This window comes from Aaosphaeria arxii, assembly GCF_010015735.1.
Source record: "Aaosphaeria arxii CBS 175.79 unplaced genomic scaffold BU24scaffold_16, whole genome shotgun sequence".
Lineage (NCBI taxonomy): Eukaryota > Fungi > Ascomycota > Dothideomycetes > Pleosporales > Aaosphaeria > Aaosphaeria arxii.
The window spans coordinates 235,803-262,052 of NW_022983489.1; the positions used below are offsets into that span (position 1 = coordinate 235,803).

At 50.5% G+C, this 26,250-nt stretch overlaps 5 protein-coding genes across 5 annotated transcripts; 2 read left to right on the forward strand and 3 right to left on the reverse strand.

The window, feature by feature from the left end:
* Positions 1 to 2,400: 2,400 nt before the first annotated feature.
* Positions 2,401 to 3,774, reverse strand: BU24DRAFT_91860 (RTA1-domain-containing protein). The gene is made up of 2 exons (XM_033534804.1): positions 3,280 to 3,774; positions 2,401 to 3,224 (listed from the first exon to the last, which is right to left on the reverse strand). Exons 1-2 carry the CDS (start codon positions 3,633 to 3,635, stop codon positions 2,537 to 2,539), a joined length of 1,044 nt encoding a protein of 347 aa, XP_033377153.1. The 5' UTR covers positions 3,636 to 3,774; the 3' UTR covers positions 2,401 to 2,536.
* Positions 3,775 to 5,364: 1,590 nt separating this feature from the next.
* BU24DRAFT_91868 (amino acid adenylation) lies at positions 5,365 to 21,065 on the forward strand. Its single transcript, XM_033534805.1, has 2 exons — positions 5,365 to 5,426; positions 5,476 to 21,065. Exon 2 carries the CDS (start codon positions 5,516 to 5,518, stop codon positions 21,041 to 21,043), a length of 15,528 nt encoding a protein of 5,175 aa, XP_033377154.1. The 5' UTR covers positions 5,365 to 5,426; positions 5,476 to 5,515; the 3' UTR covers positions 21,044 to 21,065.
* Positions 21,066 to 21,385: 320 nt separating this feature from the next.
* Positions 21,386 to 22,338, reverse strand: BU24DRAFT_474821 (RTA1 like protein; the record flags this gene model as incomplete). The annotated part of the gene is made up of 2 exons (XM_033532869.1): positions 21,386 to 22,115; positions 22,167 to 22,338. The coding sequence occupies 2 exons, from the start codon at positions 22,336 to 22,338 to the stop codon at positions 21,463 to 21,465; spliced, it is 825 nt and encodes a 274-aa protein (XP_033377155.1). The 3' UTR covers positions 21,386 to 21,462.
* Positions 22,339 to 22,594: 256 nt separating this feature from the next.
* On the forward strand, positions 22,595 to 24,013 carry BU24DRAFT_429102 (uncharacterized protein). Its single transcript, XM_033529654.1, has one exon. The coding sequence runs from the start codon at positions 22,697 to 22,699 to the stop codon at positions 23,873 to 23,875; it is 1,179 nt and encodes a 392-aa protein (XP_033377156.1). The 5' UTR covers positions 22,595 to 22,696; the 3' UTR covers positions 23,876 to 24,013.
* Positions 24,014 to 24,042: 29 nt separating this feature from the next.
* On the reverse strand, positions 24,043 to 25,150 carry BU24DRAFT_402623 (RTA1-domain-containing protein; the record flags this gene model as incomplete). Its single annotated transcript, XM_033525534.1, has 3 exons — positions 24,043 to 24,614; positions 24,686 to 24,934; positions 24,991 to 25,150. 3 exons carry the CDS (start codon positions 25,148 to 25,150, stop codon positions 24,145 to 24,147), a joined length of 879 nt encoding a protein of 292 aa, XP_033377157.1. The 3' UTR covers positions 24,043 to 24,144.
* Between the last annotated feature and the right edge of the window lie 1,100 nt (positions 25,151 to 26,250).

Genomic DNA, 26,250 nt, shown 5'->3' on the forward strand with positions numbered 1-26,250 from the left:
TCATTAGCATCCCGGATCGACATCGCATTGACAGCGCTCGGGAGAAATACACAACGGCATGAAACACATGGACCACGGGATCGACAAGCGCTGCCGAATGTTAGGGAAAAAAACCGTCCTCCGTCCTCCGGAGCTTAATTGAACTTTGTGCAGTTCGGCAGTGTGAAGCTCTGCGGCAGTGGTGGGAAACTACTTAGCGTATACGAACGGCAACGTTGGCAACGCGCAAGCGGGTCCCTCGTGGTAGTTGGTTATGCCGTGTCTTGCCACAAGGTATTCGTTTTCGCAGATTTAGTAGTTGGTGGAGTCAAGAGACAGCAAAATTATCCGAACATTGAAATGCGAATGCGCAAGAGGGGTGAGTAATGGAGATGTACATGTGCAGGTCCATGTCCCGAGACATGTTTGCCTACTGTTGTTGCTATGGAGTTGTAGATCTTGACTTGCATGCGTGCGAGCAAGCAGAGTAAGAAAAATGCCTCTCATGGTAAGTCGCTCGCAGGACGATTACAACTATGTATGTAGATATGCGGCCCAGTTTGTGACCAGAATCCTTCTCAGTCTTCCTTGTGTCTCGGGGGTAGTTAGGGCAGTTAACAGCTCAATTGATCACATTGTGATAACTTTCGAGGCTACAGCCAATTGACAAGTGACGACATCCTTTCTCGTCCTCTTCTACGAGTAAGATACCAGCCGCACGCCACTGTGCGTCGTGAAACCGAAGAATACAGTGAAACATGTTTGGGACGAACCAACGAATCGGACTTCGGGGACCTACACGCAACTGTGCTGTATGCTGAAGAAACAGGGAGAGGATCATCGAAATCGGTTAGCGAAAAAAGAGTGTCACGAAAGAAAACAATTCTCCGCTTACGTTACATTACACATGGGCAGGCACCGTATTTTTCTTTCTTACCCGTGCACCCATGGTCCTTGAACGAGGGACGACGGGGACAGCGGAGGAGGCAACCCCAGGCGGGAGAAAAAGAAATACGAGCGGGGCGGAACTTGGAACGTCCTGGGATCTTCCCGAGTGGAAATTAAACTCACCACGTAAGCTCAGCGCTGAGTGGGGATTTCGCAAGGCTTGTGGCTTGACCATTTGCTTGGGGCGTACGGTCGGAGTAGGTGGTCTACTGGCCCGTTTATCCTCTGAGTCGTGGCGGGGCGTGAGATATGTGTACACTATGCGACGCGATAGGATTGGAAAGGGTCCAAACTGCTACTAGCTATGCGATAGCTTTCGCCCTTTTTCGTCATTGAAATTGAACGCGTCGTTAGAGCAGGATGGATTGCTGGGCTGTGTCAACTTGAGATTGGATGGAAGGGAAAGTTAGGGGCCTATGTTTAGAATAACCGTTATCTGCCTATCTGCCTGCGAATGGAGCTGAAATCCCTCAATTGATGGATTGTTGACTACCTAACTAATTACTTCGTCTTTTGCGATAATCAACTTATTTACCAGGTTCTGTATACGCCTCATGAGAATGCCATTCAATCACTGCTTCTCGCGCGGGACAATAGCAAAGTTCTGACCGTCACCCACCGATCTGCATAAGAACCTTTTCCAACGGGCGATGATGGCGCATAAGCAACGTGGGGAAAAGTTGCTGTGCCTTTGTTGGACCTGCGGGGCGTCTTTGCAATGTTGGCACATTCGCGCGAGTTGGGTAGCGTTGAGGCTCGTGTGCTGCGGGTGGTTGAATAACCAAGGTTGTCGCGCGAGCTGACTGTGTCGTGCGATCGCCCGGTCACGCTGGGAAATTGGCGGCATGGGGGCGATACCGTTCACGTATGGGAAGGAAGATTTGCATACAATGTATACATTGAGAGTGTAAGAAGGACGCGTGATTTGAGTGAATGGTGATGTTGATGTTTGGGGTGGTAGGGTTGAGTTCTCGCGTCTCTATTGGTCGGTGGATGTGCAAGATGTGGCTATTGGTTGGACTCTTCCATGTTAGAATGGCGGACCTCGACATAGAGAAGCAAGTCTGACTGCCAAAGGTAAAATGAACGGGAATATCATGAAGTACAATTTTTCGTATATTCTTCGTGTCATATGGTCAACCAATTTTACATGTGTGAAGTAATTATACCAATAATTGCAATGTTAACAGTTGTGCAGGCAAACATCACCAAGAGTTTAATCAAAAGGATTGTTAAAATAAAAGTACTTGTATTCGTAGCACTATCCAAACAACTATCTTCTAGGTATCTTCTGGTTTTTTCATCCAACTTATCCGACCACAAAAAAGTAAAATCCATGACGGCGTTGAAAGATTGTGCAAGAAAAGAAAGGGTGAAAATAGGTAAAAGGTGGTGGGGTTAGGAGGATAAGAAGATGTTTGGGTGATACACAAAGGAAACAATTGTGGTGATCATAGTATAATTAGGGAGGATGTGAGAATTGTCGTGTATTAATTCCTCCAGATTCGTTTCATCTTGTGAGTTCTTGACGCGGCTGGCGCTCGACTGTCAAAGCCGCTGCGCGAAGCGATGAGCGTCCGTTACGACTGTCGCACACTACATGTCAAGGTTAGACACGTCCATAGGAGTCATCGGCCTTCCAGTCACCAGCGCCATCAGCAAGAGGGAAGTCCTCCTTAGCAGAGCGAACGCCGTTGCCAGCAGAAACCCAGAGGTCTCCGAACACGCGGCCGGGATGGAAAGCAGTCATGCAAGCGACGGCAATGATGATCATGGGACCCTCGAAGATCATGAAGGTAGCCTCGTCGTTGGCAAGGTGGCCGGAGAAGCCCTCCCAGAGCTCGGCAACACGGTAGACGCATCGGACGAAGATGGTGACGGAGGCGATGAACAAGCTCCACTGGAAAAGGCTGAAAGTCCTGGTGGAGCGAAGGGCCTCGTAGAGAGGAGGCTGAGAGCGGGAAAGAGTGCCGGCAAGCCTTGCGCGGCGGACGCGGAGGACAAAGTCGAGCCAGATGGCGAAGAAAAGAGCCATGGTGACGACCTGGGAGATGAGACCTCCGATCATGATGTTGGTACCTTGCTTAGAGCCCTTGGAGTCCTTAGCAGTTGCGGCAATACCTCCACCGAGGGCCTGGAGGACCAAAGCTAGAAGATCGGCACCGACGAAGACCCAGGTGTACATCTTGGGCTTCATGCGGGAGTTCTCAGAGCCAACGACAGTGATGACGCGGCTCAGGCAGAGGTAGATACCAGCAGTGATAAGAGCGGGCGAAATGGTAAGGCAGATCAGGTTGCTGATTGCTAGTCAGTAGGAGATTCTTGCTGTCGTTGACATGTTCCAGAACTTACACTAGGAAGTTGTTCATGATCCAAGGATTGCCGTGAAGCAAGATTCTGCCAACATATCCGATTGCCTCGCCAAAGATACCAAGGCAGAGGCAAGACATGTATTTCCAGGTCTTGTTCCTGATTCCGTACCAAAGTTGACCACCCAACAATGCGAGGAAGATGAGGAGGTAGATCAAGTTACCGACCATGGTGGGTCGATAGAAAATCGTGGCCCATTCCATAGGACATTTTTTGTCAAAGGTACAAAACTTCCTGGCTCGCCCGATATACTGAGGGTCGGTAGAGTTGAGGTCGAGGTTGTCAGGGTCGATGACATATTCCTGCGCACGAGCGAGGATTCTGAGTACGGCAGACATTGTGTTAGGAAGATTGAGTGAACAGACGATGGAGGTGCTGAGGCGTCGAGAGAACGGAATGCGTGAAGAGTGGAAAGGTTGAAACCCAGATAGGTATCTCTATATGTCTCGCTAGGAGGCAGTCTGATTGAGAGTTGTAGAGAGCTCGGAATGTCTTGGAATGCACAGGTCTGATGAGATTATAGTCAGGGCAGAAGAGCTGAACCTTATAGAGGAACGTCAACGGGTGTCCAAGCCCTTGACTGAGTTGATGTACCTGATTCACAGGGGCACGGGGCTCAGGTATCACGGACATATTGGCGTGTTGCAGGCTGCCGTGGCCTAGCTGTACGTAGGAGCGATGGGATCCTGGGGATGAATCCCATCTGCTGGTACCAGGTCAATAGCACAGGGCGTAGTTTCATTAGCATCCACAAAGTGTTTGTTTGCCATGGTGGAGTAATAGATCTGTCCGTGATAATGCCCAATTCGGTTTCATGATCGCCAGCCATAGTAGTAAGGGCGTGCAGTGTACGTGTGCAACAACAGTCCGTCCTCCGAACGCCGTGAGACGGCGTGGCTCCGTGGTGAGGTCTGATCTGTGGTCGCGGTCCAATGAGATTGGCCCTTACTATTTTCCTAGGGGTGTGACTGCAGCGTCGGTAAGTATAAACTGGAGGACGAAGCCTCTCTCTGGGGGGAAAGCTTAGAACCGCGCGGTTGGTAACATCGGAGCAAAAGGTGAGGAGGCAGCCAAGGGCGCAGTCAAGAGGCGCAGAACAGAGTATGCAGAGGGACAGACGACGATCTTCAGGACGATTGAGGCGACAGGGGTACGCGATGTGCCTTGCGTGTGATGATTCCGCTATTGCCAAGTTGCTGAGGGCGGAGCGACGTACTACTTCCCAATGCGGTAAATTCTAATTTTGGCACCCACGTGCTTTTTTGTTACGGTAAGTTATATGCTGACAGATGGTAAGGTAAAATACTTTGAGATGTCATCCTCAACTCGGCCATAGCCCGGGCTTGGCTGTCCTCGCGTTAACTATTTTCCCCAGTCAGCACCAACAGGCGCTCTGTCCCTGCTCATCCACTCCACTCAACATCCAGTTTCATCCCGATTTGTTTGCATGTCTGCTTCAGAAGTCATCGGGAACCAACAACATTTTGCTCAAAGGGGTAACGCGAGAATTAAGCTCTCACCAGCCTTATGTTTGGTCCAATCAGACACTCTTGTGTCTCCAACGGTGCATCATCACGCTCTGACGCGATGATCTTCATGGCTATTGCTCCTAGGGGTCCCCGGGAACGTTGAATCTGAAGCTTCCCGAGCTGGAAAGGCCACGATGGAGCGCTGATTTGAGTGGTCAATTGGTCCCCGCCTTTGAGCTCCCGGCTTACTAGCCACTCAGATCGGGCTATGGCAGTAAACGCTTCTATTTCCGATCTGCACCGTGATGCAGACGCAGGTACAGGTATAGTATTGGGCTGGGGAACTTCATCCAAGTCACCTTCTTCTACTCTCTTCACTCCAGTGTGCAATCACTTTCGTCCAAGAGTGCCTTCTAGCAAGCGTCGCGCTATCAATTCCAACCACAGTCCTACTTCCCATCCTACCTCAATCGTTATAGAATACCCAAACCAATAGACTCCATTGCGACCGAGCAATCATACTCAGTTACTTGCGCCCACTCTTAACTCCTTATATCAATTTGCACCAGACACACAACTAGATAAGCATCTAGACACAGTCCAACCGATCTCAAGTTAGATCCAATTAACCTTTAAACTTCTCTGCACATATTATTTGATGTGAGTCTCCCTAGTATCTTCAAGTAAAAGAGGTGCTGACTCTGGCAAGACCCCTTCTCATATTTGTATATATAACTCATATCTTCAACATGGGCTCCGTTGCACAATCTACTGATGCTGTCTGGCTCCGGAATGAGAACGTCCCCACTTTCATTGAAGACACAGTCGCAAACCTGGTTCAGAAGCAGGTGGAGATACGACCCGATGCACTCGCTGTTGATGCGCACGATGGAACTTGGACATATGCCCAACTTGAAGAGGCATCCAATCGCGTTGCCCACTATCTCGCCGGGAAAGGCGTGGGACCGGAAGATGTTGTTCCCCTGTGCTTTGAGAAATCGCGATGGGCAATTGTTGGTATTCTGGCAGTCTTGAAAGCTGGAGCCGCCTTTGTTTTCCTGGACCCATCACACCCCGTCGATCGAAGGCAGTATATCACATCGGAAGTCGAGGCTAAAGTTATAATATGCTCTCCCGCACAAGCTTGCCTTTACGGAACCGATTTCCCACCCACATTCGCCCTTTGCCAGGAAAACCTTGCATCCCTACCAGCACAATCCGGCGCACCAACGAGCGGTGCCGTACCGACCAATCTCCTCTACATCATTTTCACATCAGGCAGTACTGGAAAGCCGAAGGGCTGTTTGATTGAGAACAGGGCTTTCTTGAGCGGCTCGTTGCGACATGCAGAGCGCGCTGACATCGACCATACGACTCGCATCCTTCAGCTGGCATCCTACACTTTTGATGTTAGTATGCTCGAAATCTTGACCGCTTTGGTACACGGTGCCTGTATTTGCACCCCTGACATGGCTTTTATGGCGAACGGCCCCGCCTACATTGTCAACGAATACAAAATTACCTGGACGTTCATGACACCTTCGCTGGTTAAGCTCATGGCGCCCGATATGGTGCCAACTCTCAAGACATTGGCCTTGGGAGGCGAGCCGCTAGCTAAGGTGGATATCGAGACCTGGGCTGACCATGTTCGACTCATCAACGGCTACGGGCCTAGTGAGGCCTCTGTTGCCGCAACGGCCAACACAGAAGTGACCCGCGACACCGATCCCGCAAACATTGGATACCCGGTTGGAGGGATTTGCTGGATTGTGGATGCCGAGGACCACGACGTCCTGCTCCCTCCCGGTGAAGTTGGCGAACTTTTGATTGAGGGGCCGATTTTGGCTCGTGGCTACATGAAGAACAAGGAGAAGACCGATGAGGTTTTCATTGAGCGCCCTGCTTGGGGACCCACTACTAAGACAGGAGAGAACAGGAGGTTTTACAAGACCGGCGATCTTGCCAAGTTCTTGCCAGATGGATCGATCTACTTTATCGGACGAAAGGACACCCAGGTGAAACTGCGAGGACTTCGTATTGAGTTGGGCGAGATCGAGCACAATATCGGCACCCACCCGCAAGTCCGTCACCAAGTTGTTATTCTTCCAAAGAAGGGTCTTTTCGCGAACCGCCTTGTTGCACTGGTTTCCCTTAAAGATTACTTGATCGAGACCACTGAAGCTGTTGAAGCAACCGCATATGTTCACGAGGAAATGCACAGCGAGACAGTTCAGCAACATCTCCAGTCTATCCGCGACGGACTGGCTTCCAAGGTCCCCGAATACATGGTCCCCGAAACCTGGATTGTTCTCGAACGCTTCCCCCTTCTACTCTCCGGCAAGCTGAATCGATCCCTCGTCAGCAGCTGGATTGCTGAGGCTGATAACGGCCTTTACCGTCAGGTGGTCGGTATCGATTTCGAAGAAGTTGCCGATGAAGAAAACGCCGATAGTACCGAGGAGGAGCTTCGATCGATTATTTCCGCCGTTCTCAACCTCCCTCTCGCCAATGTCAGCCTACAAAAGTCTTTTCTCAGCCTGGGAGGCGACTCCATCACGGCTATGCAAGTAATGGCCCGCTGCCGTGGCGCCGGGCTTGCTGTTAGTGTCAAGGACATCCTCCGGAGCAAGACTATCACTGAGCTTGCCTCTCGTGTTACATCTGCTGGCGAGGCCTCCTATTCGACTGAAGAGAAATTTGATGTTCCTTTCGAACTTTCCCCCGTCCAGCGTATGTATTTCGACATCATTCCGGATGAAATTGACGACTCTCGCCAAACTCGGTTCAACCAAAGTTTCTTCCTGAAGGTCGAGCGACCAGTCGCTGGTTCCAACGTCGCGAACGCGCTTGAACTTGTCGTGACTCAGCACTCTATGCTTCGCGTTCGGTTCGAGCAGAATAACGGCAAATGGATGCAAGTGATCCCCTCCCAGATCAAGGATACTTTCAGTTTCTCAGTTCGCGACATCGATTCCGCCCAGGACGCCTACCCGATCATGGCCGAGACACAATGCTCATTGGACACACAAAATGGTCCAATCTTTGCTGTCGTTCTTTTCAACACAGCATCCGAGGGGCAATTTCTCTTCCTAGTCGCTCACCACGTCATGATCGATCTCGTTTCGTGGCGCGTGATTCTTCGCGACTTGGAGGAGATCTTGACCACTGGATTGCTAACTGCAGCCAAGCCAATTCCCTTCCAGAACTGGCTGGCTCTCCAGGCTGAGCATGCGACTAAGACCGACGTTTCTAGTGTTCTTCCATACTCCATTCCATCCCCTGACTTCGATTACTGGGAGATGTCCACCAAGCCCAACCGCATGTGCGATACCGAGGAGACGATCATCAGACTGGACCTTGCTCAGACAAAAGAGCTACTTGAGGGTGCCTGCCACTCCACCTTTAATACTGAGCCTATTGATCTGCTGCTTGCATCCCTGGTCTACTCGTTCAATCAGACCTTCAGCGATCGCGCTGTTCCTGCTCTTTTCCGTGAGGGACACGGCCGCGAGCCATGGGATGATGATCTCGATATCTCTGGGACCGTTGGTTGGTTTACCACCATGTACCCATTGTACGTAGAGATGCAGAAGGACTTCGACATGCTGGAGGTTGTCAAGCGTGCCAAAGACGTGCGACACAGCGTCCCAGCCAACGGTCGCCCATATTTCGCTTCTCGTTATCTCAATGAGGCTGGTATTGCCAAATTTGGTGACCATGGCCACGTGGAGCTGTCCTTCGACTACCTTGGTCTTTACCAACAGATGGAACGCTCCGATGCTCTTTTAACACAGGTTCCAGGATACCAGGCCATCTTCGAGGATGTTGGCAAGGAGACCTCCCGTTTCGCACTTGTAGAGATCACGGCCGAAGTCCTCCAAGGCCAGATGCAGTTGCTCTTCGTTCACAACAAGCACATGAAGAACCAGGACTTGATCCAGTCTTGGATTAGCAGCACGCAACAGTGCCTCTCTCGTGCCATCGAGCAGCTTCAGGCAAGCCAAAAGCAGTTGACACTTGCTGATTTTCCCTTGTTGAAACTTTCCTACGAGGATCTTAACACCCTCGTCCAGACCAAGCTCCCAGAGATTGGTATCTCTGACGTTACGCGTGTCGAGAGTATTTACCCTAGTTCTCCAATGCAGCATGGTTTGTTGATAAGCCAGGTTCGTGCAGAGACTCAGGGAGCATATGAATACAACCACACGCTCAAGGTCGAGACTAGGAACTCCTCTGATATCCTAGATGTGAAGAATTTGGCATCGGCTTGGGCTCAGGTTGTGCAGCGCCACACATCTCTTCGAACTGTTTTCATTGAGAGTGTAAGCCACGCAGGACTCTATGACCAGGTTGTGCTCAATTCTATTGATCCAAATGTTCACGTTCGAGAATGTCAGGAGAGTGAGGTAGACGAGATTTTCAACTCGGTCGACAAGCTAGCGTTCCGTGCTGGTGGTGCTCTGCATCGATTCACCATCTCCCATGTTTCTGCTACTCGGGCCTACTGCAAGCTCGAGATTAACCATGCTATCATTGACGGTTCTTCCATTGCGAATATCATGGGAGATTTCATCTCTGCCTATGACGGCCGTATTTCCGATCGCAACGGCTTTGTTTTCGAGGATTACATCAAGCACGTCCTCGAGCGTCCTGTTAGCATGGCCACCGACTTCTGGAAAGAGTATCTTGCCGACGTTAACCCAAGCTTCTTCCCTCTCATGGCTCACTGGGAGGATGCCATAGACCCTGCCCGGAAACTTGAGACCGTCACCATAGATGTTGGCCTCACGCCCACAGATCTCACCAACTTCTGCAACGAGGCCAATGTAACCCTCGTGAACATCTTCCAATTTGCCTGGGGATTGGTACTGAAGCAGTACATTGGTACTGAGGATGTCTGTTTCGGATATCTTTCATCTGGCCGTGATGCTCCCATCAGCGGCATTGAGGAGGGTGTCGGCGCATTCATCACTATGCTCGTCAGCCGCATGCTATTGGATGACACCGTCACTATGTCTTCTGCTCTTCAGAAGGTTGCTGATGATCTCACTCGTACCCTCCCTAACCAACACTGTGGTCTTGCAGAGATTCACCATGCTCTGAAGCTCGGTAGCCAGCCACTCTTCAACACCATCATCTCCTTCCACAGGGAGACTGATGCCGAAATACTTACCGACTCTAGCATCAAGGTTGAGGCTATCAAGGGATACGACCCCACCGAGTACGCTCTTTCCCTGGATGTTGGCGTTACTGAGACGAAGATCGACGTGACTATGCAATTTTGGACGTCCGACTTCACCTCTGCTCAGGTCCGCAACATTGGCGCTACTCTTGCAGAGGCGGTCAAGGCGACTATCCAACAATCCGACAAGGCTATTGGTGCTGTCGACCTCGTCAGTCCTGCGCACCTTCAGCAACTCCGTCAAATCACTTCGGTATATCCACAGTACGTCAATGAGTGCGTGCACCATGCCATCGAAGCTCAGGCCGCTGCGACTCCTGATGCCGAAGCGATCTGTTCATACGAAGGAAGCTGGACGTACAAAGAACTCAATGACCAGGCTACTCGTCTTTCCCATTACCTAGTTTCTCTTGGTGTTGGTCCTGAGGTCATTGTTCCCTACGTCTTCCAGAAGTCTGCGTGGGCAACCGTTTCGATCCTAGCTATTCTGAAGGCTGGTGCGGCAGGTGTCGCTTTTGACCCTAGCCACCCGATTGAACGTATTGAAGGCCTTATTGAACAGACCGGTTCTACCGTCATCCTAGCCTCAACTCGCAATGTCAGCCTCTTCGACAACACACCCAACCTCAAGAAGGTCATAGAGGTCAGCGCCGACTCGATCGCTGCTCTTCCCGAAGTGTCTGGTCCTGCCAACACTACAGTCAAGCCCGAAAATGCTTGCTTCGTTGTATTCACCTCGGGAACAACTGGCAAGCCCAAGGGTATAATCCTTGAGCACCGGAATATGCGTACTTGTACTACTTCTATGGGCGAGGTCCTTGGTTTTGGTCCCAACACTCGTGCCCTACAATTCGCTGCATACAACTTCGATGTTTCGCTCCAGGATATCCTCACGACACTACAGATGGGAGGTACCATCTGCGTCATCTCTGATGAGGAGCGCATGAATGATCTCGCTGGTGGTATCAACCGTACCAGAGCTACGTGGGCCGATCTCACTGCCACTGTCAGCGGGATGCTCAAGCCCTCTGATGTGCCAAGCATGCAGCGACTCAACAACGGAGGCGAGCCACTCAACCGCGATGTCGTCGAGACATGGGCCGATCATGTTGAGTTCTACAATCTTTACGGCCCTGCTGAGACTACTGTCAACCAGACTGCTAGTGTTCGGCTTTCCAAGACTTCTCCTGCTTCGAATATCGGCCCCGCCTACGGAACACACGTCTGGATCGCCAACGACCAGGATCACAACCGACTTGTTCCCATGGGCTGTGCAGGTGAGATTCTAATTGAAGGTCCTCTGTTGGCTAGAGGATATCTCAAGGAGCCTGAAAAGACAGCTGCTGCTTTCATTGAGAACCCGACATGGGTATCTCAATTCCCCGATCCCACTGCCATCCAGCCTCGTCGCTTCTATAAGTCTGGTGATATCGGTTGTCTCAACACTGACGGCAGTATCACTATCATCGGTCGTCGTGATGCCCAAGTCAAGATCAACGGTCAACGTGTCGAGCTCGATGAGATCATGTACCAGGCCCAGTTGCTCTTGCCCGAAGGCTACTCGATGGTCGTCGATGCTGTTGCTATTGAAGAGCACACAAAGAGTAAGACTATTGTAGGTTTCATTACTAACCCAGATTTCGCCAAGTTCAAGAACAGCGACGAGCAGACAACCTTCGAGATTGAGGATGAGCTCAGGCGCGTATTGAAGGATCTTCAAGGCTCCCTCGCCAAAGTCCTACCGTTCTATATGATCCCTTCTCTCTTTGTTCCCGTCTTTAACATTCCTTACACTACCTCCGGAAAGCTTGCTCGACCCATCTTGAGGCAGATCGTCGCTGGTTTCGACAAGGCTCAGGTATCTCACTACATGCTGCGTTCTGCCTCTGCCGAACAACCTCGTACTCCAACGGAGCAGATCCTTCAGACTCTGTTCAGCGAGATTCTCAGCGTCGATGCTAAAACAATCAGCCGTGACGACAATTTCTTCGGTCTTGGTGGTGACTCTGTCGGTGGTATGAAGATGGTTGCTGCTGCTCGCAAGCACAATGTTACCATCCGGGTTGCGGACATCTTCAAATTCCCCATCTTGAATGAGCTCGCCGAGATCGTCGAGAAGTCTCAGGACAGCGCTGCGGCATCCGACCTCGCACCATTTGCGCTTGTTGACGCCGCTACGAAAGACCAGACCATTGCTGAAGCAGCCACTCAATGCAGCCTCACGCCTTCGGACATCGAGGACATCTACCCTACCTCTGCACTTCAGGAGGGTATGATGGCTTTGGGCTTGAGGAAAGAGGGTGCCTATATCGCACAGAAGGTCTTCTGTCTTCCTCCAACTTTCGATATTGCCAAGTTCCAAAATGCTTGGTCTCAAGTGATCGAATCGGAGGCTATTCTACGAACCCGCATCGTCTCCTCCAGTACCGGTAACCTTCAGGTTGTCAGCAAAGCGCCCATAGCATGGCAGCAAGGTGATGATTTGGAGTCTTACCTCGCTAAGGACCAAGCCACTGCCTTCCAATATGGACAGTCGCTCATGCGCCTGGCCATTGTCAACAAGGAATACTTTGTATGGACAGCGCACCATGCTATCTATGATGGATGGTCCGTTGCACTTCTCTTTGAGAAGGTAGCCCATGCCTATGGTGGTGAAGAGATCACGAGCTCCACCCTGTTCAAGACTTTCATCGGGCGCCTTGCTGAAACTCCCCAATCCGCCAATATCGACTTCTGGAAGAGCCAATTCACTACACAAGGCAGCTTCCCCACCAGCTACCCTGAAGTTGGTCTTGGATACGCCGCTGCATCCAAGAAGACGATTTCCATCCAGGGCACAACTCCAGCTGTCTCTTCTAACATTCTTCCATCCACGATCAAGCGCGCTGCCTGGGCCCTTACCATCGCTACCTATGCCGATTCCGAGGATGTCGTTTTCGCCCAGACTCTTGCTGGTCGCAACCTCGCTCTCGACGGAATCGACAACATGATGGGACCGACCATTACTACTGTCCCAGTTCGCGTCTTGGCTCCTAAAGAAGGAATCACAGTCAAGGATTTCCTCGAGAAGGTCCAGAACGATTCTATTGCCTCGATTGACTACGAGCACTATGGTCTTCAAAACATTCGCGATGCCAGCAATGAGGCTCGCACCACCGTGGACAGCATCACTAACCTGTTCGTCATCCAACCTGCCGAAGAGGGTGAAGACACCATGCTGGACTTGGAAACCGTCGACCGCCCTGAAGAAAACTTCGACACTTATCCTCTTGTTGTTCTCTGCAATCTTGGTAAAGACAACGACTTCACTATTGAGGCGATGTACGATGAGGATATCATCCCCACTGAGCAAATGACCCGCATGCTTCACCAGTACGAGCATTTTGTCAACGAGCTATCTGGTGACGCGTCCAGGCCTATTGAGCAAATGAGCCTTCTCAACAAATATGATTTCAAGGACGTCACCACTTGGAACGCCGAACTCCCCGAGGGCGTCAACGCCAGAATCCCCGACCTCATTGCCGAAAACGTTGCGAGCAGGCCTGACGCTCAAGCTGTCTGTGCATGGGACGGTAGCCTCACTTACCGCGAACTTGACATTGTCACTTCTAAGATCGCCAACCACCTCGTTACTCTTGGTGTTGGCCCTGAAGTTAAGGTTGGCCTATGTTTTGATAAGTCGCTGTGGAACATCGTTTCCATGTTTGCTGTCATGCGTACGGGTGGTGTCTGCGTACAACTGCTGCCAAATTACCCCATGCCTCGTATGCTCAGCATCTTGGAGGACATTGAGGGAGAGGTTGTTCTCGTTTCTCCTCAGCATGCAGGCTTGTTCGATGGAGTTGTGCCCAACATATTGTCCATCGATCAGTCTTTCGTGGACGCCCTTCCCTCCACATTCGAATCCTTCGAAGCCCCGGCTTATGGCCCCGAGAGCGCTGCTTTCATCGTGTTTACTTCCGGAAGCACAGGCAAACCTAAGGGCGTCATCATCGAGCATCGGGGTTTCTGTACTATGGCCAAATATCAGTTACCAGAGATCCAACTTTTCCCCGATTCTCGCGTACTTCAGTTCGCCACACACACTTTCGACATCTGCCTCTTCGAGAGTTTCTCGCCACTCGTTAAGGGCGCTTGTGTATGCGTTCCTTCTGAGTATGACAGAATGAACAACCTTGTTGGCGCTATCAATGCTTTGAATGTAGACTGGATCATCATGGTCTCCACCGTTGCCGACACTTTCCATCCTGACCAAGTCCCCGGACTCAAGTCAATCATCCTGGGTGGTGAACCACTTCGCGCTGACATTCACGCTCGGTGGGCTCCTCGTGTCAATCTCTTCAACGACTATGGCCCCGCTGAGTGCTCCATCTTGGCCGTCATGACTCGATCCTACCTCGAAACCCCTTGCTCTATGATCGGACAGGCCAAGGGTGGCCGTGCTTGGGTTGTTGACAAGGCCGACCACAACCGTTTGGTTCCTGTTGGTTGTGTTGGAGAGCTACTTATTGAGGGTCCTCTACTCGCTCGCGGATATCTCAAGAACCCCACTAAGACAAACGAATCCTACATCTACGACCCATCCTGGGCTTCTCAGATCTCGCCCAACCCTACCAGACTCTACAAGACCGGTGACCTTGTCCGCTACGTCAAAGATGGCAACATGCTGTGCTTGGGCCGTAAGGACACTCAAATCAAGATTCGTGGTCTTCGTGTCGAGCTTGGTGAGATCGAGCATCACGTTAAGACCAGCTCTTTTGGAACTCAGAAGCAAGCTGTTGAGAAGATTCTCCTCGGTGGGGATGTGGAGAAAGCCGCACTTGCTGCTTTCGTCGTCCCATCTGCCGAAGACATTGTAGACGATTCTGAAGAGGTTTTACCATTGTCTACGACTCTCAATGTCAAATTCGCCAAGCTCAAAGAACACATTGCGCAGTCTCTCCAGGCTTATATGGTTCCATCTTTGTACATTCCTCTACGCAAGATGCCCGAGACACAGACGAACAAGATCGATCGCAATGCTTTGAAGCGCATTGGAGCCGCTTTGACTGCCGAACAGATTGAACAATATTCTCTTGGAGGTGAGGAGGACACCGCTTCTAAGCGTGCTCCTTCCACCCCCATGGAGTCTGCTCTTCAGGCCATCTGGGCTGATCTCCTTCGCATTGAGCCCGCTACTATCGGCGCCGATGACAGCTTCTTCAGCAAGGGTGGTGACTCTATCAAGGCTATGCGCCTCACATCCCTGGCCCGAACTGCCGGGATCAAGTTGATCGTCGCCGACATCTTCAAGAACCCAATTCTTTGTGATATGGCGGAGGTTGCTGTCTTCGACAATGAAGAGGCTGCCGCCACAATTTCTCCATTTTCTCTTGCCCCAGCTGAGGAAAACCTTATCCAAGACGCTGCAGGCAAATGTGGAATTCCCGAGGAGGACGTGGTTGACATCTATCCTTGCACTCCTCTGCAGGAAGGTCTGATGGAACTCGCTACCCAACAGAAAGGAGCATACACTGCCCAAAGAGTCTTCCGCCTCCCTGAAAATATCGACATTCAACGTTTCAAGAGTGCTTGGAGCCAGCTTGTCGCACTTCATCCTATCCTCCGCACACGCATCATCCTTTCCAAGACTTCTGGTGCTGTGCAAGTTGTAGTCAAGGAGGACGTCAACTGGCGACAAGAGATTGCCCTTGAAGATTACCTTAGTAATGATAAGTCCGAGTTCGTACAATACGGCAGCCCTCTGGCTCGCTATGCTCTGGACTCAGAGCACCGCCATTTTGTTTGGACCGTCCATCACGCTCTCTACGATGGACACAGTGCGATTGTCCTCATGGAACAGCTCGAGGCTATTTACAACGGTGCCCAGATAGAGGCAGCACCTGCCTATAACCGATTCATCAAGCATATTACCGAGGTCGATGCCGAGGAAACCAAGGCATTCTGGAAGAATCAGCTTGGTCAGGGCAACGCCAACAGCTTCCCATCTCTCCCAAGTGCCACCTACCAGCCATCTCCCGACTCCGAGGTCACGCGCAGTATTGAAATCGCTCGCAAGGCTGATCGGGGTGTCATTCTCTCGACCATTCTCCGTGCTGCCTGGGCGATTGTGACCAGTCGATACATGGGTTCTGAGGATATTGCTTTTGCCGCTACCAATTCCGGCCGCAATGCACCTGTTCAAGACATTGAAAACATCGTTGGTCCTACCATCACAACGGTTCCAATCCAACTCCAGGCCAACGCCAACGCCTCAATTGCTGAGTTCCTCGCTACTGTGCAGCAACAATCCACCGAAATGATACCCTTTGAGCATGCAGGTGTTCAGAACATTTATGCCATGGCTAGTGAGAAGCAGAACCTCAAGAACCTGTTTGTCATCCAACAGCCACTTGGCGAAGTTCAGCAAGAGTCTATGCTCGAGGAAGTACTTGACAAGAACCTCCTTCGTGGGTTCCACATCTACGCCGCTGTTGTTGAGTGCATGGTCATGAGCGAGAGCAAGGTCGACATCGAGCTTCAGTTCGACCACAAAGCTCTACCTGAAGCTTCTGCGCGCATCGTCTTGGACCAATTCGAGCACGTCGTTCATCAGCTTGTTAGTGCATCAGCATCAACGCCCCTCAAGGACATCAGCCTTGTCACGCCCGCCCACTATCAGCAGATGATCGAATGGAATGACCTCGTACCCATGAAGCGCGTTGACGACTGTGTCCACAATATCTTCCGTGAGCAAGTGGAGATTCGCCCCGACGCTGTCGCTGTCACTTCCTGGGACGGCGAGGTTACCTACAAGCAGCTCGACGAGCTTGCCGACAAGGTCGCTGCATTCCTTGTTGAGAAGGGTGTCAAGCCCGAATACCTTACCCCTCTCTGCTTCGACAAATCTATGTACACGATTGTTGCTATGATGGCTACTCTCAAGGCTGGCGGTGCTTGTGTTCACCTTGGAAAGAACTCACCAATTGATCGCATGAGCGAGATCATCAGCCAGACTGGCGCAAGCTTCGTCCTCACTGACAGCATTCACGCCCACAAATTTGATGGGGTTTCCGAGGCTATCGTTATCGACCGGACCTTCATTGACTCTCTAACTTCAAGCACTCCTCTTCCTACGGTTTCTCCAAACAATCCTGCATTTGTGTTATTCACTTCAGGCAGCACAGGTAAACCGAAGGGAGTGGTTGTCGAGCACGGTTCTCTGTGCACCAGTTCCCTGGCCCACGGAACTAACCGCAAGGTCGGTCCTTGGACCCGCCTTTTGCAGTTCGCTGCTTACACTTTCGATGTTTCCGTCGCCGACATCTTCACTACCCTCCAGCGTGGCGGTTGCATCTGCGTACCCTCTGAAGATGAGCGCATCAACGACTTGCCGGGTGCAATCAACAGAATGAACTGCAACTACGGTTTCCTTACTCCAACTGTTGCTGGAATGCTCGACCCCCAGTCTGTGCCTAACTTCAAGAGGCTGATCCTTGGTGGTGAACTTCTCACTCAAGACAACGTCCAACGATGGGCTCCTGTGGCTGATCTCATCATCTCATACGGAATGACGGAATGCAGTATCCACTGTATGGATGCTGTTCCTCTCACTGTTGAAAGTGACCCGGCTGACCTCGGTCGACCATCTGGCTGCCACATGTGGATCGTCGACGCAGACGACCACAACAGGCTTGCACCTATTGGCGCCATTGGTGAACTTGTCATCGAGGGCAGGATGGTGTCTCGTGGATACCTCAATGACAAGGCCAAGACCGACGCAGCCTTCGTTTACGACCCAACCTGGTCTCAGGGCACCGGCCAGACCCGACGCATGTACAAAACAGGCGATCTCTGCAAGTACAGTGCTGAAGGAACCATCTGCTACGTCAGCAGGAAGGACTTCCAAGTCAAGCACCACGGCCAACGTATCGAGCTTAGCGAAATTGAGCATCACATTGTCGCTGATCCTCGTGTTAAGCAGGCTGTTGTTCTTCTGCCCAAGGCTGGCTATCTCCAGAAGAGGCTTGTTGCTATTCTCTCGCTAGAGTCTCTGGCGATGGACCTCTCCCCCGAGACCCAGCTTGCCTTGATTTCAGGTCTCGACAAGGGACTTGCTGATGTCCAGATTTCGGCAGTCCGTAACCACCTCGCCACCAAGGTGCCCGACTACATGGTGCCAGCGGTGTGGATCGTCACTCGCGCTATGCCTTTGACACCAAACAATAAAATGGATAGAGTTACTACGACAAAGTGGTTGGTAGAGATGGATGACAAGACCTACGAGACGATCGTAGGTGGGGAGGAGGAAGAAGGAGGTGCACCAGCTACTGAACAACAGCAACGTCTTCATGACATCCTTGCCGGTGTCCTCGGGTTGCCAACTATCAACATGAACCGATCCTTCCTCGACTTGGGAGGAGACTCAATCACTGCTATGCAGCTCCGCGCCAAGGGGCAAACTGCTGGCATTTCGCTCACCGTTCGCGACATTCTTACTTGCGAGAGCATTTGTCACCTTGCCGTCGAGGCTAAATTCCAGGGCGAGGATGGCGATGACGAAGTCATCGGTCAGAATTTCGCACTTACAGCGTGGCAACAGGCACTGATCGAACAAGGCGCCGACAATCAAAACGTCCTTGTCCGTCTGAACTCTTCCACTACTGTTCCCAAGCTCGTCCGAGCTATTGAGGCTCTTATTCAACAACACTCCATGCTTCGAGCCCGCTTTACCCGCGACACTCAGGGTCAATGGAGCCAGATCATCACCAAAGAGCTTGCCTCATCCTATCGATTTGAAGCTCAAGCGCTCGCTACCAGCGCCGACATCAAGCCATTCCTGGCCGCCAATGTTTCGGAGCTCAATATTGAAAATGGACCATTGTTCTCTGTCCGACTTCTCAGTCTTACAGAAGAATCCAACGCTCAGGTGCTGGTGATTAATGCCCACCCATTGATTGCTGATACTACGTCCATGAGGATCATCGTTCAAGACTTGCGTGAGTTGCTCAAGGGCAATTTCATTTCCACCAAGCCTTCGTCCTTCCAGACAATGCTTTCTCGCAACAGCGCAGCCATCAACATTGAGGCCCCTCACCCCGATCTCACTGTTTGGGGTGTCGAAAATGAGAAGATCCTGGCCTCTACTCCTATTGAGAGGGTCATCACTCTGCCATCCGGCATTACCTCCACTCTCATGGGCGCTGCCAACACTGCGCTTTCCACTCAACCTGGCGATATTCTTGTCGCTGTGCTCTCCAAGGTGTGGGCTACCGTCTTCGGACGTCCGGCCTCTATCGCCGTCAAAGAGGACTCGCGTTCTGCTCGTACTCTCGGTCAATTCAATCGTATTCGACGACTTTCCGACACCCACACACTGAATTTCATTCAACTACTTAGCGAGGTCAAGGATGAACGCGCCTACGAGGACCTCAGTTTGTCTCTGACGCAATGTCTTCCGGCGTACGTTGAGATGCTCGTAGAAGCCATCGACTACACTACCTTCGGTGATGAGGAAGCTCTCCAGCGTCCTCAGCTTGCGGCCCTCCAGGCTGTCCTCACTGTCTCTGCCATTGTTACCAATGGCGAGATCTCAATCAAGTTCACTCACAGCGCGAACCTTGGACAGCAAGAAACTCTTAAGACTTTCATCGATATTGTTGAACAGTCAATCCCTAACTTGACCTCCACACTTGCGAGCGCACCTCGCAAAGCTACCCTTTCCGACTTCCCTCTTCTCGGGTTGGACTATTCTCAACTCTCCAGTCTCGAGAAGGTGCTCTACGACATCAACGTTCCGGTCTCGAATGTTTCCACCATCATTCCTTGCACCCCTCTTCAACAACGGATGCTCAACAGCCAGAAGACTAATCTTGGATCCTATGAGTCCGACACTGCTCATAGAATCACTGGTGTTGAGATTGACATTCCTCGTCTTCAGTCTGCTTGGAAGCAGGTCACTGCTCGTCATGAAGCTCTACGTACAATCTTCATTCCCAGCGCATCCCGCAACTTCTTCTCCGACCAAGTGATACTCAAGAACTACGATCCGATTGTCGACGTCATTCAGTGTGATGCCGAAAGCATCAGCCGCATCATCGAAAACCACCACACCGTCTCTCACTCTTCTTTCCGCCCTCATGTCGGCTTCACTCTCTTCCAGACCCGCAATGACCTGTTCTGCAAGCTCGAGATCAATCACGCTCTGCAGGATGGTATGTCCACCCGCCTCATCTACCAAGACCTTGTTCTCGCATACCAGGGTCTTCTTCCTGAAGGAGAAGCGCCCGGTTTCCAAGAATATGTCCACTGGCTTGCCGACCAAGATCTTTCGTCTGATGACGATTTCTGGTCCAGCTATCTGAGTGACATTCCTCCTTGCCACATTCCTCGCAAGACACAAACTCAGACTGCAACCAACGCGGTAGAGAAGGGTTCCAACGTCCTTGTCCCCATCGAAGTCGACGTCAGCGCTGATGAAATTGCAACACTTTGTCGCAAGCATAAGATCACTTCTGCGACACTTTTGCAAGCCGCTTGGGTTGCTGTTCTTCGCTCCGTCACGGAGAGCGAGGAGGTCCTCTTCGGTTATCTTACCGCCAATCGCGAGCTTGACATTAAGGGTGTTGACGAGCTCGTCGGCCCCATGATCAACATGCTCGCTTGCCGTCTCAGCCTTACCTCCTCCACTACCTCCGCAGATCTCCTCAGCAAAACACACTCTTCCTTCCTCGAGACTCTCGATCACCAGCACGGCTTCGTGTCCTCTGCCAACGCTATCGAAGCTGAAATCGGGTGCTTGCCATTCAACTCCGTCCTCTCAATTGAGTACGCTTCTGAGGAATCCGCCTACTATCCAACCACCTCCGAAGCCACTTCTTCCAAGAGTCTAGGCTTCGAGACTCTCTTCGGTAGCCGTGCTCCTGAATTCGACGTTGTTCTTGGTGTGTTGCTAGGAGACAAGAATATCGAGCTGCAACTCGGCTACTGGGATGGCATCATGGATGTGTCACTCATGAAGAAGGTTGCAAAGGCCTACAAGGGTGTTGTTGAGGAGTGGGTTGGTTCTGAGTCGCTTGACTCTTCAATCCAGAGCCTCAAGGCTTTGGAAGCTTAGTTCCGTCATTCACTGGTTATGGCGAGACGAATTTCTTTTGTTTTTCATATGATTTCATATACTAGATAATCTTGTAAAATGTTTTGTACAGTATAAATGTCGGAGTCTTGAGTTTGATGGTTACTTTTATATTTTGGCGTTGGTGGCAATTTGTTTTGAAGTTGTAGGAGTCTAGTGCCGTTATCAGTTATGTCCTCCTCTCCATAAGACATTAATTACTTTCATTACAATCATCGTTTGAAATTGACTCTTTTGAGATGACTCTGAACTCGCATTCATTGTACCATATGTCTCGTTAATGTCTCCAAGGTGTTTTATTACATTTTTCATTAAGTATGGACCCATCTAGCTGCACACTCCGCTTGCGTGATTAAAAGAACACAAAGGAGAAACATGTTGACCCTATCTTTCTATCTTCTCTATAATTCTACTGATACTTCAGGGTCGCGAGCTTTGTTCTTTCTAGGTACAATGCCTCCAGGGAACCTCCAGGCGAACACAACCATTACGCCAAACATCAACACTGCATCGAAGACATACAAAGTCCATTCGTTCTTCAGCGGATAGCCGTCATTTCCCATTATGTATTCAACGACGCGGAAGATGGACCTGACCATGATGAGAGCACTCACGATGTAGAGCATGACCATGGTGCTCGCCCAGGTAGAGGATGCTAGGGACGCTTCGGTTGGTTGACGGCGTAGTCGCGTATGGAAAATGGCCGCAGTGACGGCAAACAGTCCGAAAATCACAATTTGCACGAACAAGCCGCCTAGAATGATCGATTCGCCGGTTTTCATGCTGTCTCCAGTCACCATTACTCCTCCACCAGTGCCCTGGACGACGAAAGAGATTATATCTCCACACACAAAGATTTTGGTAAGCCATCGTACAGGGACCACGGAGAGGTTTTCGGCATTAAGGGATCGGATGAGGCGGCCGAGGACCATATATACGGACGCTGCAAAGAGAGCTGGGGCGACAAGGATGACAATGTTCTGGATGACATATGGCATCAGTTGGTCGGTTTTGTCTTTGGCTGCAGCGCGGGCACAGTAGCCGATGACTTCGACTATAAAGGAATTAGCAGCCATTGGGCATACAACTAACAGTCGATACATACGCAGTCCACCAATTACAAATGCTATGCAGAATAAGGCCCGTGTCTTGATGGTTCGCCAGATTATGTAACAGGTGCTGAGTGCGAAAAGTGCTGCGAAGAGTGCAGCAGCGGGTGTGGATGGAATGTAGTTCCAGAGGTAATAAGAACCTCTGTAGGGTTTTAAGACCGCCATGATCACAGTGGAAAGAATGAAACAATTGAGATGGGGTATGGAATGTGAAGTCGGCAAAGGGTGGGATCTGCTTTAATACTGCGCAAATATGCACTACTTCATTACTATGGTTTCACTGTGTATTTGCATATACGCGTATAGAGCATTGGTCGGCCAATACCGGCTCCCATACGCGTATAACTATTTGCGCTAACGAGATAGTCTTTTATTCGACCCTTGGCCGCTTCCTTATACGAGTACACCCTCCTCTGTATAACTATGGTCGGCATGCCTGCGCCGGTCATCCTGTTCCTATACACGTATTCGACTTCCAAGATTTGCGCTGGTACGGTCTGCCCGTTTATCTGTATGCACGAGGATGACCCCGAAAGCCTCGCCTGCAAGCGTCACCAGCTCTCGACGTCGTCGCACCCACCACAAGTCCAGAAAGGGCTGCAAGGAGTGTAAGAAGCGACACATCAAATGCGATGAAGGTTGGCCCCAATGCGCTAACTGCATCTCCTCACAACGATGTTGCTCGTTTCAAGATTCACCGGACCATCGAGCCGGTGCAGCAAGTCCTGCCGTGGATGTAAGGACCACTGGCACCTTCGATTTCTCTCTGCCTGAGGCTGGTACTACTGGACTTCGTTTTGCTGCCACCCACCTTATTTGCCTACACCACGCCGAGACTCATATGAAGACTTACATGGCTTTAAACGGGCCGGCTCAGCCAATTATCGATCTAGCTGTGGACAATGTCGCCGGAGCGCCCTTCCTACTCGACCAAATACTCGCACTTTCTGCTTTGCATCTCTCCGTGCAAGACACGAGTGCGATGAAGAAAGCATATTACCATCAGCAAGCTACCGAACTACAGACGCGTGCGCTGGAACTCTTCAATCAAGCTCGAGAGGGAGAAGATAGTGATGATAGCACTATTCCCGTCTTTGTCTTTGCCTCCCTTCTTGGTATCCACGTCCTCCGGGAAACGCTCTCTAGCCTCCGAGAAGACCTGTCCGCCTTCGTGGACTCCTTCATCCACTACGTTCACCTTCATCGAGGAGTGCGCACTGTAATCTCAAATGGCACTTGGCCGGCCATTCTTCAATCAGATCTGAAACCTCTTCTATGTCTCCCAACTATGAGCGATGATCTAGAGAAGCAGACGCAAGGAGAAGAGACTCGGAAACTGAATGATTTTCTGAGCGAATACAATTCCGCCCAGGATTCGATTAAGGCATGCCAAAATGCGCTCGAGCATGCCCAATGGATGCTGGATTTGTGCAACCAGAATCCTTCCCGAGAAGATGTTGGTATACACGCAACCATGGCCTGGCCGCTATTGGTTCCTCAAGAGTACATTGATGCTTTGCACCAGCACCGCCCAGAGGCTTTCGCAGTCTTTGCCTTTTACGCCGCAGCTTTGCACCGCTACCGGACATACTGGGTTTTTGGAGAATCCGGCTCGTCTTTACTTTCTGCGATCTTGAATACCATCGGTTCATTTTGGAGAGACAACATAGGTGCTTCAATTGAAACAATGGTAATTGGTTAATTACTGTTCATTCCAGATTTCTTTTGCATCATGTTCACAAAACAAAATGAAGATTGCCAAGCGAGTGCAAGTCAATGATAACCGCAATGAAGAGAAGGGTTCTCCTCACATTTGCGACCATCAGCAGGGCTAAGAAAAAGGAGCTTCAACAAAGTTTGATTGTACTAGTCTTCTATTGCTGACCAACTATTCTCTTGTCCTCCTCACGGCCGACCTGCGAAACTTCTATGTACAGGTCGATGATGGAACTGTACTGTTCCTCCGAATCCCTAGACGGACCGACTGAACCTTGCACCTTTCGACAGGGGAATGTTATCAGAGATCATGGTATCGTCTTTCGTTTCCGCCAAGTTATTGTAGTCTTGAAGAACCTCACCTGGGTGATACACAGCAAATATGGCTGCTACGATCACCATGAGCGTCGCGTCCAGCAGATACACATAAACCTCCTTTTGTAGTAACGCGCCATCATTCCCTTGCGCATACTCTATCATGCGGAATACGGAGCGTATCATGATGAGCAGACTAGCCAGATACAAAATCCAGAGGAACCTGACCCAGGGCGTGGCGATGGTAAGCGACTTCGAGGTTGGATTCTTTGCGATTCGGACGTGAAACATGACGGTTACAACCATGAAGAACGCAAAGAACAACACCTGGATCCCGAGACCAAGAAGGATAACGTTGTTACCGAGTTTCTGAGAGCTTTCCGACTTAGCCGTTGCGAGGATACCGCCGCCTAAAGTATCAAATCAGCCTTTGTTCGAGTCCAAAGATCACAAAAATGACGCTTGCGGTCATCTAGCATACCTCCACCCTGGCCGAAAAAGGATAGCACGTCTCCAAGTAAAAAGAACTTCGTAAGCCATTTTGTCTTGATTATCGAATAAGATCCCGCGTCAAGCAGACGGACCAGTCTCCCAAACACCATGTAGATAGAAGCAGCATAGAAGGTCGGACCAAGCAATGCCAGTAGGCTCTGCATGATGTACGGCATCAATTTCCAATCCGGCGACTGTCGAGCGGACATTGCACGCGCAACATATCCGATAGCTTCGACTGGCGGTTTGCGTTAGACGGTAATAGCGAAAGGAGCACTTTTGCATTGCACATACAGAGACAACCAATAACAAATGCAATAAAAGACCAAGTTCTGCTTTTGAAGAGCAGCTGAATGTGCCGAATCGTGACAATGGTGAAGAACAGCACAAAAGTAACAGCCGCCCCAAAGGAAGGATCGTAATGGTAGAATTTGAATTTTCCGTCTGCAGCCATTGTGCTTCGTTGTTCGAATCAATATCAGCTAGCTTAGCGTGACAAGTTAAAAGATAGGGAGGAGGTATATGAAATTGACACAGTGAAAAGAAGGAGACTTGCTTTAAGTACGCTACACTTTTCGTTGCCAGATAATTATATCCATCACCAAACGCTCGAAGTATCATCATCTGAGACCAAACAAACACACAGATAGAAGGGCTCATAACACTGACCCACGCGTCTGATTCACCACTCGCAAGTAACATTCTATACGCGTATAGTGCCTGTGGGCTCCAAACCCCTGCCAAGGTGTCAACTGGGTAACGGGACGCGTTGTCGACGTGGATCTCGCAAGATTAGCTGCAACAGTGCATTGCATGAGACGGAGCTGCATGGTATTTGTTGCTTGAATAGACTTCACTATACGATGAAGTGGGTCTTGAGGGAGATACTGTGGAGCGGAATCGAAGCAAGCAATTGTATACTCATTGGCCAAGGCGACAGTTTCCCCCTGATATTTCCGCATGCTTTCAGTCGACACCCAAATCCCCATGTTTAGGTATGTCAGATGAACCCGCGTGGTTCACAAGTAAGGTCGATGATAGCGTTCACTACTTGAACGATCAACGTTTGTGGGAATGCGCGGAGGCACCAGTCCTGGTATTTGTTCGATATAATTGATTTTTTGGATGAACAGAGAACAGCTTTATTGCCTTGCAAGAATTACAAGTCCATGAAAGTGAAAAGTCGCTATCAATCTGTGTCTATTTCATGATGAAGCACTGGAGCAAAATCAACGTTCTGCTCGCCCACTGGTACCAAATTATGAAATCCACGGTAAATGGCCATTTCTGTCCCTCAGTGGTAATGGCGTAATCATCAGCGAAAATAGAAGTACAATGAACAGTGATGTGGGGTTAGTTTCGCCTCAAGAATCCAGATACGATCGTATACGACGTTAGGAGACGGCTCCTAGCACTGTGGTACACAGCCTCATTGCGCATCACAAAGGTTAAGCAAAAACTACCGGTAAATTTCCGATCAAGTGAGTGATGTCTGAAATTGAATAAACTACTAGTATTTATATAAATATGTAAAAGATCTTCTGGTGACAATTT